The sequence below is a fragment of the Cynara cardunculus genome, assembly GCF_001531365.2.
Source record: "Cynara cardunculus var. scolymus isolate 2C chromosome LG 8, CcrdV1, whole genome shotgun sequence".
NCBI lineage: Eukaryota > Viridiplantae > Streptophyta > Magnoliopsida > Asterales > Asteraceae > Cynara > Cynara cardunculus.
Window position 1 is genome coordinate 6102607 of NC_037535.1, and position 13313 is coordinate 6115919.

General features: G+C 38.7%; 1 protein-coding gene across 3 annotated transcripts; it reads left to right on the forward strand.

Moving 5' to 3' along the window:
* Positions 1 to 304: 304 nt before the first annotated feature.
* Positions 305 to 13313, forward strand: LOC112516511 (dicer-like protein 4). 3 transcript variants are annotated; one of them, XM_025123584.1, is made up of 25 exons: positions 305 to 665; positions 1946 to 2123; positions 2982 to 3092; positions 3634 to 3774; positions 3867 to 3939; positions 4078 to 4118; positions 4197 to 4340; positions 4421 to 4549; positions 4859 to 4997; positions 5090 to 5204; positions 5289 to 5481; positions 5676 to 5836; positions 5922 to 6128; positions 6215 to 6471; positions 6870 to 7147; positions 7494 to 7921; positions 8017 to 8111; positions 8496 to 8701; positions 8777 to 8986; positions 9055 to 9516; positions 9706 to 9978; positions 10165 to 10491; positions 10840 to 11134; positions 11467 to 11584; positions 12878 to 13313. In XM_025123584.1, exons 1-25 carry the CDS (start codon positions 505 to 507, stop codon positions 13029 to 13031), a joined length of 4896 nt encoding a protein of 1631 aa, XP_024979352.1. In that variant the 5' UTR covers positions 305 to 504; the 3' UTR covers positions 13032 to 13313. The 3 variants fall into 3 exon arrangements, with proteins under 3 accessions (XP_024979352.1, XP_024979353.1, XP_024979354.1); XM_025123585.1 differs by having other exon boundaries at positions 4197 to 4549; positions 4951 to 4997; XM_025123586.1 differs by lacking the exon at positions 2982 to 3092.

The following is a 13313-nucleotide window of genomic DNA, read 5'->3' on the forward strand; positions in this document are numbered from 1 at the left end:
GAGTTTAAGTATTTGATTCAAGATGCAGACCTAAATTTAGGTGGAGTTAAGGTATTCTTGGGTTTTACGTGAAAGGCACATGATGGACTTAACATAACCTTCTCTAACAACATAACGAGAGGGACTAAATTGGGTTTCGAAACACAAAAAAATGGACCACAAATGTACTTCACGAATTACAGGGACTAAATCCAAAAAGTGGTCATAGATGAAGGACCAAAAATGTAATTGACTCTTCTATTTATATGAGGAAACCAACCACTTACAACTTCGTCAAACAAAACCTGAGACAGTCCTCATCGTCTCTGTAGTCAAGCTTACCTTCAACCCCACCTCTCCCGCAAACGTCAAAAGCAAAAATACCCACCATCTTCCTCTTTTTCTCTCTCTAGAATCTAATTTATACTACACTCTCTCTCTCTCTCTCTCTAGAAACCTAATTGATGTTAACAGTTTTCTTCACTCTATATCTTGCTCTTTCGTTATAGTCAACTAATAGTCAACATGGGGAACATAAGCGAAGACATTAATGGCGTCGGAGCGCTTGAAGCTCTGGCGATCAATGACCCAATTTCGATTGGGGGAAATCAAGGCGATGAGGGATCGAGTATGGAGGAGACCCAATTGCAGAAAACTGAAAAGGATCCGAGAACAATTGCGAGAAAGTACGTTTGTTTGCTTTTTTACATGATTTTTTTTTTCTAATTCTTAAAATATATGCATCTTCTGCTTTTAGTTACTGCTGAGACGCAGTATCTTCAACAATAATAGCATTATCATCACTGTTTATTTGTTCATTTGTGCCATGATTCTTTTTAACAAGGAACTCTGCTTTGATTCTTTGGTAACGGACAGTTTTTTATTCATCTAATTGTTCTTCATTTTCTCGAGGCTCTTCAACTGGTTTCTCTGGGTAAAAGGGTGTTTGAATCTTCATATTTAATGTGTTTTTTTGTGCTGAAAGATAAGGGTAACCAGGTTTTTAGTTATTGCTTCATTTATGAGAATTATATGGATGGGGTTGTTGTTGATTTTCTTAAATACACACACATGCTGTCTTCTTCAATTTATTGCATTAAGCTTCTTTAATTACTTCATATATGTCCAGTTCTTGTGTTATGAAAGTGGAATTCTTTCAAATTATGTGTTCAAAGTTGATTACAGGATCATTTATTTCTGTATGTTTTGTTCATTTAATATATTCGTTCTGTGGGTCCTATTGATATAATGTGATGAGAATTTGTCGAGATTACGGTGCCGAGAAACGAAAATGAGACTCGAAGCAATGGGAACAGAGGAAAATAGTATGACCAAATGAGATGAATTACTAAATTGAAATATCCCTTAAATATTAATTTCAAATTTATTGTTTCCATCAAGTGTTTTAAGCTAGCTCTATTTAGTTAAGGAGTAAACAGATGTAAGAAGTCCTGCCTTAAAGCTCTAAATTTGAATACATAATGGGTGTTCAAATCCATTTCCAAACAAAGATTGGGTTAAAGATTTTGCGGCGATCCTTTTACGTGGGCTCCTTTCATTTATTACGTTTTATTTCGGATTTGGCTTCATATGTAGGAGGTTACGATGGCCATGTATCTATTCCCTTAGAAATTATGCTTCGGTTTCATTTTGCTTGAAGTCTCAAAAGGGTTAACAATTAGTCGATTAGGAGTTGCATTGATTTCAATCTTTGAAAACTTGCAGTCGATTAAACATTGTAAAAGTTGCTTGCTTTCAGCTCTAGACAACGTCTCCTTGCTTCGTTCATTTTTTTTTGTGTAGAATGGGAGATTTATGCTCACTTTGTCTCGAAATAAATGCAAGCAGTTCTCTTTTTCGATCTCGTGGCAAAAAATTTAAGTTAAAGCCATATCTATGTCCACAGTAAACGTTACAAAATATTAATACCAATTGATTTTGAATGTCTGTGATCACTTTGGTTTAGGTACCAAATTGAATTATGTGACAAGGCTTTGGTGGAGAACGTCATCGTGTATCTAGAAACAGGTTGTGGCAAGACTCACATTGCTGTTTTGCTTATCTACAAGATGAGATGCCTGATGAAAAAGCCTCGGAAGGATATATGTATCTTTCTTGCTCCCACAGTAGCTCTCGTTGAACAAGTGAGCCCTTTCTTCTTTACTTTTTTTGATATCTTAATTTAGTTTTTTCTTTATTCTTTTTGCTTGCTCTTAGTTGAAGGTCGATATTGCTTTAGTCATGCAAGAAACTAGAAATAGAAGGCAAACGATCCAACACATTCCATAATTTCATTGTTATCATCAATTATACCAACAATGCCCAAACTTCAGTAGGGATGTTGTTTGGTACGCGGACGGATTAAAGAATTGTGGATGGCTTTAGGGTTTTAATCTTACATGGGCAGTTTAGTAATTCACGAATCTTGTCCCATTTTCCTATTTTGGTGGGACAGGAAAAAAAATGCATTTTTGTCTCACTCTGGTCTTGTCTTGTCTCGGTCTAATGTCACGCCAAACATGGACAACGACCAGTTTAGGGGTTAGGGTTTAAGGTTCCGTCCTCTCCTGCATGCCAAACACACCGTAGAAGATCTTTATGATTTTCTTGTGATTATTAATTCCAAATTCAACGTGCTTATATTCCCTTTTCTTGATTGAGAAGAAACAATTTACTCAACGTTTCTAGGTAATAATGTTAATGCAAATTAATGTGTTTGTAATGCGATAATCAATGCAAATTACTTGCAATATTTTTCTTCGAATTACACTTTGAGATATTTGAAGAAATAAATCCACTAACTTATAATCTGACGAATGTTTCACTTGTATTACTGGGCCTTGATGGAAATTAAAGAATGGAACTGAAAACCTTTGATTTTATTGCGAAAACTGTAAATGAGTGCATCGGTATGACCAACATTATATCAAAACACAAGTTGATATAATTGAATTGGTTCTGACGGATCCCTCTCTGTTCCGTAACACACTTTATTTATGCAGCAAGCCAAGGTTATAAAAGATTCTATAGATGTAAAAGTTGGGATATATTGCGGGAGTTCTAATCGTTTGAAGTTTCACCGTGATTGGGAGCAGGAAATGGAACAATTCGAGGTTTGTTACTTTAGAACTTCCTCACCACGTACCATTGACTTCTGATTTTTTTGAATAACCATGATATCTAGCACCTCTATTTCAACTAGTCCATCGAGGCCTATGCAAAAATGAAATATGCATAATCTTTATGTATCGCAAAACACACACACACACACACACACGTAACCACAAGGGTTGTGGTGTAGTGGCTGAGGCCCTGGGGGATGTGATGGAATATCCCATCTGCCCAGGGTTCGGTTCCAGGCGTACACAACAATTGTGGCCAATGAGTTTATCAGGGCTGATTTCTTGTAGTCATAATTTGCCGGGATTAGTCTAGGCATAGCCTGGAACATCCTTCCAAAACGCATACACACATACACACACTTACACTTCTAACCTTTGATGAGGCTTCCAAGAGGTTGGAATCTACTGGTAACCTGGTTACCACTGGGTCAATGACCATTTTGTAAATTTTCCAATTTTCATGGGACGATGGGAGTATTATGTCCATCGTAGTTCTTGATTCTTGTTCTCCCTTATGTACATTGTCATGCAGGTATTTGTCATGACCCCACAAATTTTATTACATAATTTATCACATTGCTTCATCAAGATCGAGAACATTGCCCTTCTGATATTTGATGAGTGCCATTATGCACAAGTTGAAAGCGACCATCCTTATGCTGAAATAATGAAGGTAGTAATTAGCAATATCCACACCCACTACATATTTCTTCGTTCTTACAAGATATGATTGTTGACGCATACGACTTCTTTGCAATAATGCAGATATTTTACAAACCGGATGTTGCAAAACTCCCCCGTATATTTGGCATGACCGCTTCCCCAATATTTGGGAAAGGTAATATGATTCTGTTTCCTTTAGGAGTTGCTTATTGATTATTAATAATATGATATTACTTCTCTTTTGCTGATATCCGAAAGTTCACGTAAGTAAAAATATTCACTTCATCAAACTTTGCCTCTTTTATCATTTTAGGTGCTTCCATCAATAGTCTCGAGACCTTACTTCATGCCAAGGTCTGTTGCCTATGCCATCACGAGATTCATTTTCTGTCGATAAATTATATCTTATTTAACCATCAAATGTTTTTATAGGTTTATACTGTCAAAGACAGGGAAGAGCTTGATCAATTTGTGTCATCCCCTATAGTCAATGTCTATTATTATGGCCCAACCCCGAGCAATTCACCTTGCCCTCATGCTAGTTATTCTGGGAGACTTGAATCAATAAAGGCCCAGGTAGTCACATTGCCCTTTGATTATAAATTTGGTCCATTACTAGTTATGTTATTGATTTACGTATCAAATTTGTCAAACAGTGTATGTCAACTTTGCTCACAAAGATCGAGGATTCTACAGTTCTTAAGAACACCAAAAGGTTACTCCAGCGTCTTCATGATAACCTGCTGTTTTGTCTGGAAAATCTCGGCCTTTGGGGAGCATTACAAGTAAGTCTACATGGCATTACTGTGACGTATTCCTTTCTGTTGTATATATATGTGTATTTTACCTGATATTGAACATAAGAAAGATTTAAACCATGGACCCAAACCAAACCGAATTGAAGTTGATTGGTATGGGTCGAAAGTTTCTGGTGTTTAGTTTGGTTCAGAATTTTTTGAACCAATTAGGGACAGCTTGGCTTGTGTTCTAACCTAAGCCAAATCAGATCGAACCATATACACGTCTAGATACTTGAAATATTTTTATTGGAAGGTGAATGGTAGCTAATTTGGTTATTCTATGTCGTGGAAAAGGCTTGTAGGATTCTGTTGAAAGGTGACCTCTTTGAGCGGAATGCAGTTATCGAGGTAAATGATCAATGCAACGATGATATTTTATGTGGCAGTTATCTATCACAAGTTGCTGCCTACTTCGCTGCCGAATGCAAAAAAGGTAGTGCGACAATTTAAGAAGTCTTATTTCTATTTGCATATGAGTCCATCTGAAATCAATATCAAATCTAACTGCCCGTTAACCTTTTCTAGACTGCCCTGTTGAAGCAAATGGCACCGAAGCTGATTTATCAAGTGTTGACGCTTTGGGAGTTCCGTTTTTCTCATTGAAGCTCTTACGACTTGTTGGAATTCTTTCCAGTTTTAGGTTAGCAACGGATCCGAGTAAGTAGCTATAAAAGTTCGAAACTTTTTCACTGATAAATGATCTTTATGTGTTGGTTTCTCTCAGGGCACAGCCGGATATGAAATGTATTATATTTGTGAATAGAATCATAACAGCTAGATCGTTGGCATATGTCCTTCACCAACTTAGATTTTTGTCAGCATGGAGGTGCAGTTACCTAGTAGGAGTCCACTCGGGGCTAAAGAATATGTCACGGAAAACCACAAACGCCATTCTTGAGAAGTTCCGTTCGGGTGAGGTATGAAATTTTATTTCACACCCTCACCTATTTCTTACTCGCTTATTTTATCTATTTGTTCTGCAAACCGGGGGTCTTAACTGAAACAGCCTCTCTACCCCTCCGGGTAGAGTTAAGGTTTGCATACGTCTTACCCTCCCCGACCGCTACCTCTGTATGGGATTTACTGGGTTCCTTTCGTTTGGTTATGGCAGCTGAATTTGTTAGTAGCAACTAAAGTTGGAGAGGAAGGACTTGATATCCAAACATGCTGCCTTGTTATACGATTCGATCTCCCGGAAACCGTTGCTAGTTTTATACAATCAAGAGGTCGAGCACGCATGCCACAGTCTGAATATGCATTTTTGGTGGACAGGTTATTTTTTGATGCCCTTTTTGTATAAGAAAATTTTGACATAAATACTAAATTATTATAGAACTTAAACTATATTATGGTGCAGGGGGAGCCAAAGGGAGTTGAATTTGATACAGAATTTTTGTGAGGATGAAGCGCAGATGAATAACGAAATAACTTCACGAACATCTACGGTGGAATATGTTGATTTTGAGGAGAAAGTATATAGAGTAGATTCAACGGGTGCCACCATTGGTTCTGGATCTAGTGTTTCATTACTTCATCGATATTGCTCAAAACTTCCACACGATGAGTAAGATTTAGTTCTCCACATGTTTGGAATATCATCAAAAGGTTTTAATATCCATTTTGAGATATATCGTTCAAATTGTTTTGCAGATTCTTCAATCCTAAGCCATGGCTATATTACTTTGATGATGCTGAAGGAACGGTTTGCCACATAATTCTTCCTCCTAATGCTCCGATTCACCAAATCATAAGTTCTCCTCAACCATCTAGGGAAGCAGCAAAAAAAGATGCCTGTTTGAAAGCATGTCAACAGTTGTATGAATTAGGTGCCTTGACCCACTATCTCTTGCCGGACGATGAAGTTGATGACAACAATGAAGACGATTCCGATTCAGATGGTGATGATGGTTAGTTCTTTCTTCAAATGATCTTATTTATCACCTCACCCTCCATTTGCACAAAGCCCAGGGTCTTAACTGAAACGGCCGCTCTACTCTTTTGGGTAGAGATTAGGTCTGCCTACATCCCACCCCCCTAGACCACACCTCCGGATGGGATATATTGGGCTCGTTTGGGGTTATTTACGTCCTCACAAGTTTTTTTTAAATCCATGACCTGTAGACAAGTTTCTAGGCATTATTGTGCATGGAAGAGGCATTCTTCTGTTAAGCAATGACATACTCCAAATCTTTGAGAAGGTCATGGATTTATTAATAAAAACTTTCAGAAAGTCATTCAACCAAAGAACCGGCTCGTTTGGTTTGGTTTGGTTTCCTTCTGTTTAATGTTCTTTATTTATGTACAGAGGAAAGTTCAAGGAGAGAGCTTCATGAGATGCTTGTACCATCTGCCCTTCGGGAACGATGGATTAAAGTGGAACGTAAAAAAGTGTCTCTCAGCTCGTATTTCATCAAATTTAGCCCTTCACCTGCTGATAGACTATACAAAGAGTTTGGCCTATTTCTAAAAGCACCCATCCCTCAAGAAGCAGAAAGAATGAAACTTGACCTCCAATTGGCACGTGGTAGATCTGTAATGACTGAGATTGTCCCTTGCGGCGCTTCAGCATTTTCTGACAACGAGGTAATCAAATCTTGATGATTTTCATTAAATAGCTATGTTTTGTAAACTAGCTGATAAGCTAACTGTTGGCTGATAAGGGCTAATAAACTAGTCATGTTTGGTAAAACTAGTTGATAAGCTAGATCACAATGCAAAATGACCTAAACGGACATGGTGAAGAATATGAGGGGTATAATTGGAAAAGAAGTGGAAAAATTCCTTGGAGCTGATTGAAACGCTACTTGAAGTTGTATTTCAAAAAGCTAGCCAGCCAACCAAATGGGCTTTTTCAATAAGCTCAAAAAATAAGCTAGTTTATGGTCACCACAAATTAAAGTACTGTCAATTTTCTTGATAATTTATACAGATTGTGCTAGCTGAGTGGTTTCAAGAGATGTGGCTGAAGGCCATAATAGACAAGTCGGAATTTGTTAAGGATTTTGTTCAATTAGGCAAAGATGATGTCAGCAGTCCAATCTCGACGTTCTACTTATTGCTACCTGTGATCGTAAATAAATACAGAGGATCAATGACTGTGGACTGGAAGCTCATTACAAAATGTTTGTCATCACCAATTTTCAGAACTCCGAAAGATAATACGTGTGATCGAACATCTCATATGAATAATTGCTTGTATCTTTCCAATGGGCCCACAAAGATCGATGACATTTTGAATAGTTTGGTATACGTCCCTTGCAAGGATACTTTTTACTTTGTTTCTGGACTTTTCCCCGAGAAGGATGCCTTCAGTCTATTTAAAGAAGAAACAAATTATGCCAACCACTTTGCTCAAGCGTAAGTTTTCACTCTTCTAGTTGTAGATTTGCCTAATTTTTTCCTTGCAAGAAATTGGTGATTGGGAAGCTTTTTTTTTTCTAATTTATGAACAGATTTGGAGTTAAATTTTTACACCCATACCAGCCTCTTTTGAAAGCAAAACAACTCTTTCGTTTGGACAACCTGCTGCGGAAGAGAGGAAGTGCGGGTAAGTTATAGATGGTTTAGTTGTGTACATAATTTAAATGGAAGGCACGACTATTTGTCAAATATCTAAAATACCTTACAATTTAGATAGATAATGAAAACTTGTGGAGTCATGAAGACCAAACCGAACCAAACTGAATGAAACCCAGTATATCCCTCCCGGAGGTGGGGGCTGGGGAGGGTAAGATATGACAGACCTGACCTTTACCAGGGGCTGATGCACCTTCAACTGGGTCATATCAATTTGGAATCTTTCCCAAATAGAAAATGTTGCGTTTCTCATAGGATATCCTAAAAAGAGTTGGGTTTTGATTTTCTTGAGTTATTATTGGGAGTAATTGTCAGGTCTATGTTTTTTCATTAATTTTTTATGATATTGAAACAGAACCACGTGAAAAGGAGGAGCACTTTGTGGAGTTACCTCCTGAAATATGCGTACTAAAAGTCATCGGATTTTCAAGGGACATCGGAAGTTCACTGTCTTTATTGCCTTCAGTCATGCATCGATTAGAAAGCAATCTCGTGGCAATTGAACTGAGGCGTAGGTTATCTGCTTCATTCTCTGAAGGATCAGAAGTTTCTGCACAACGTGTAAGGCTACCAAATCCTCATGATTATTCTTCTTTTTAACGAGTTGAAGAGATTTAACACTTTTGAATCTATCAGGTTCTTGAAGCACTTACAACCGAGAGATGCAACGAGCGGTTTTCTCTTGAAAGACTTGAAGTGTTGGGTGATGCATTCCTCAAATTTGCAGTTGGCCGTCACCTTTTCGTATTACACAACTCGCTTGATGAAGGACAACTTACTAGAAAACGTTCCAATATGGTTAACAATTCCCATCTGTTCAAGCTGGCATTATCAAACAATTTGCATGTAAGTTCTTATGTGCTGTATACTTTTGAGACGGCATAAAGGTGTAACGCATTTGATAATTTATGCAGGTATATGTACGTGATCAATCATTTGAGCCTTCCCATTTTTATCCTTTTGGTCGAAGATGTTCAGTGAGATGCACTGACAGCACACAAGTGGAGATCCATTCTTCACATGAGAGCAATTTGAAGACGGGTGAAAACACTGAAGTTAGATGCGATAAAGGTCATCACTGGTTGCAAAAGAAAACCGTGGCAGATGTTGTGGAAGCGCTTGTTGGAGCGTTTATAGTCGACAGTGGCTTTAAAGCAGCAATCGCATTTCTCAAATGGATCGGTATTCAAGTCGACTTCAAAGACTCACATGTTGCTAAGATATGCCATTCAAGCAAAATCTTTACCGCTCTGAGTGCTCAAATTGACATTCCTGCCCTTGAAAATCTTTTGGGGTATCAGTTTCACCATAAAGGTCTTCTCTTACAAGCCTTCTTACATCCATCATACCATAATAACTACGGTGGCTGCTATCAGGTAACCGCTCAACTCTTCATGTGGGTGGTCGGCTTTAATTAAACTATACTTTTATGATTAGATTTTGTTTTATTTTATATTGTTAATTTTTTTGTGTCCCTGCTTGAAAAAATATCTGGATCCGCCTCCGGGGGTGCGTAAACGATTGCATTAGAACTTTTGATGACATTTCCATATGGGTGAATGCAGAGATTGGAGTTTCTTGGAGATGCTGTGTTGGATTATTTGACCACATCTTATCTTTATTCGGTATATCCAAACTTGAAGCCGGGTCAGTTGACTGATTTAAGATCACTATCGGTCAACAATAATTCCTTTGCGCGTATTGCTGTAAATCGATCTTTCTATAAGTTTATGCTATGTGATTCTAGTAATTTGATCCAGTCTATGAATAAGTATGCCGAATTCTTCAAGACTTCTGCTTCAGAGAACATTTTGGCTGAAACAGTACCATGCCCCAAGGTAACTTATATAATTACTGCTATAGATATTTCGAGAATCGAGGAACTAGATATTCATAAAGAATATTATGAATATTCATTATGAATATTTGGTTCTCATGGTTTTCAGATTGGACCTGTTGCAAACTTTTAGATTACATCTTGTTTTGATGATCTATGATCTTGAAAACCGTTATTCTGTTTTCAGGCTCTTGGTGATTTGGTTGAGTCTTGTGTTGGTGCCATTCTTCTTGATTCTGGATTCAATTTAGAAGTGGTTTGGAAGATTATGATTTCGTTTCTGGATCCAGTCATGAAATTCTCAGCATTGCAGCTTAACCCCATTAGAGAACTTCAAGAACTTTGCCAGTTTTATAATTGGGAATTAACATTTCCTTCGGTAAAGAAAGATGGGGTGTTCTCGGTTGATGCAGTCGTTGATGGAAAAGAAGTTTGTGAGACTGCTTGTGCTACCAATTCCAATAAAAAAACCGCCAAGAGAATCGCTTCCCAAAAATTGTATTTGTCTTTAAAGGTAAAAAAGATGTACAACCTTCGTTCTTTTTTTCCGTTTTTGCTTCTTTCTTTCTTTGGGGTTTTTGTTTGCTAGCTTATAACCTAACCTATTTTTCAAGCTTATTGAAAAAACCCTGTTTTTAGTAAGCCATAAACTAGCTTTTCGCAAAGCAACTTCAGATGGCTTTTCAATAATCTTCTCGGGCTTTTTCCTACTTCTTTTTTCCAATTATGCCCCTTATATGTTACACTCGAGCAATTTGTCAACATGTCATTTTACATTGTCATCTAGCTTATCAGTTTTTACCAAACGTGACTAGTTTATCGGCTTGTTTGCCATACAAAGTCTAAGATATTGTGTTTGCAGGAAAAAGGTTACAAGACGAAGGTGAAATCTTTAGAGGAAATCTTGAAGTTGAGCCAAAAGATGGAGGCGAGATTGATTGGATATGATGAAATACCCTCCAATATAGATGTTTCATTTGCCGACCACATTGAAGACTTGAAATCAAATGAAGTTAGAAATATTTCCCGAGAAGTGCAGTCCCGGCCTGTAAATTCTGCGAAAAGCAGTCGCTATATTCAACGTATGGTGCAGCCCACACCTGACGTATGCAACCCTTCTTCAGACACCGGTGATAGCAATTCACAAGCAACAGCAGGCAAGTTCATTGGATTCTAAGCTTATGTTTAGCAAACTAGCTGAATAACTAGTAAGCTAGTCATGTTTGGTAAAAATTAGCTACTAAGCTAGATGACAATGTTAAATGACTTAAAACATGTTAAAAAATTATTTGGAAGAAAGATAAAGGGCATAGTTGGGAAAAAGTGGGAAATAGTTCCTGGAGCTTATTGAAACAATACTTGAAGTAGTTTTCTAAAGAAAGCTAGTTTATGGCTTTAACCAAACAGCGCTAGCTTATTGGTTTCCAAACATGGCCTAATGCGTTCATTCGACCTCTATGCCTAATATAACATGAAACCTCATTTTCAGGTGATGGGTTGCGAAAGTCATCAGCAAAATCACATTTGTACGAAATTTGTGCTATCAACTGTTGGAAACCACCATTGTTTGAATGTTTCGAAGAAATGGGACCAGCCCACCTCAAACAGTAAGTTCAAGCACGCCATCGTTGGTTCTTTTGTAGGTTTGCATTTTTAGCTTAATCTAAAAGCTGGTTTTGCAAAATGACTCTCTACTTTATTTTTAAGAGCTCGTTTGGTTCGCGGAATTTGAAGGAATTTGACGGAATTTGAATGATAAATTCCTTTGACTAAATTCCAATTCCTTTGTTTGGTTCATTTCTTGAAATGGATGTAATCCTTCAAATTCCAATGAATTCTACAAGTTAAGGAATTCATCATTCCTTAGCATAATGGAAGGAATTGAATTCCATCAATACCCACAACGACCATGCTATTACTGTTTGTGATGCCCCACCCCTAACCCCCCACTACCACCACCACACCACTACTGTCACTGCCACCCACCCTACCCCACCACTAACCACCATGCCATTACTGTTGTCATCACACCCACCCACCCCTGGGCCCCGGTCACTCACTGCACATCCCTGCTACGACCATGCTACTACCGTTACTACCACGCCCCTAACTTAACCCCCACCACCACACCATTATTGTCGCTATCACAGCTGCCATTCACCCCCACCCCACACTACTCCACCCCACCACTAACCACCATGCCACTATTGTCGTCGTTATACCCATCCACTCCCAGCCACCCGACCACCATCCCACCACTATCATCGTCATAACTGCCACCCATCCCCACTACCCCACCCCCGCCCCTAACCTAACCCCCACCCCTCACCATTATTATCGCTTTCACAACCGCCATTCACTCGCAACCCACCCCGACCCCAACCCTAACCCACCACTAAATACCATGCCACTATTGTTGTCATTATACCCACGCACTCCCAGGCCGCAACCACCCGACCACTATCATCGTTACATCTACCACCCCGCCAATACCCCACCCTACTCCAACCCACCACTAACCACCATCCTACCACTATAGTCTTCACTTGCCACCCAATGCCTCACCTCACCCCGCCTCCCCCAACAACCCCACCTATTGTGGGGTAGGGGCAGGAGTGGTGGGGGCGGGGTTGCGGCAGGGTGATAGCTGTGATGACGACATTAGTGACATGGTAGTTGGTAGGGCGTGGGTGGGGCGATATGTGAGATGGTCCAAACAAAGACGATTGTTCCAATTCTATTGAGAGATTTCATTCCAATTCCTACCAACCAAATGCATGGTCAAATTCCATCAAATTCCATTCCAATTCCTTCAAAGTCAAATTCCTTTGATGGATTTCAATTCCATCAAATTACATTATGTGAACCAAACACCCCCTAAGTGTTTGGTTCTTGTGCAGGTTTGCATTCAAAGTGACTGTAACGATCGAAGAAGCCTCAAGTACAATCTTGGAGTGCATTGGAGATCATCGAGCTAAAAAGAAAGATGCAGCGGAGTTTGCAGCTCAAGGCGTGATTTGGTACTTGAAGAAAATTGGACATTTAGAGAAGTAGAATTTGGTATTTAATTCGGTCAATCGTATGCATATAGTATACAGTTTTTAGCCGTATTTACAACTTATTAAAGCAAAGGGCGTCCATAGTATAGGGCCCTGTATACGCACACCGGCAAATTCACCATTTATGCAGTTTGTATGCCTAATCTTGGTACGATTTAGGCAAATCCTTTGCGGGGTGTTTGGTTTGATGCAATGGGGTGTTTGGTTTGATACAATGGTTTTGAGGAATTTGGATTTCGTGCAAGGATTTGAAAATTGGAGAGATTTAGATTTGAAA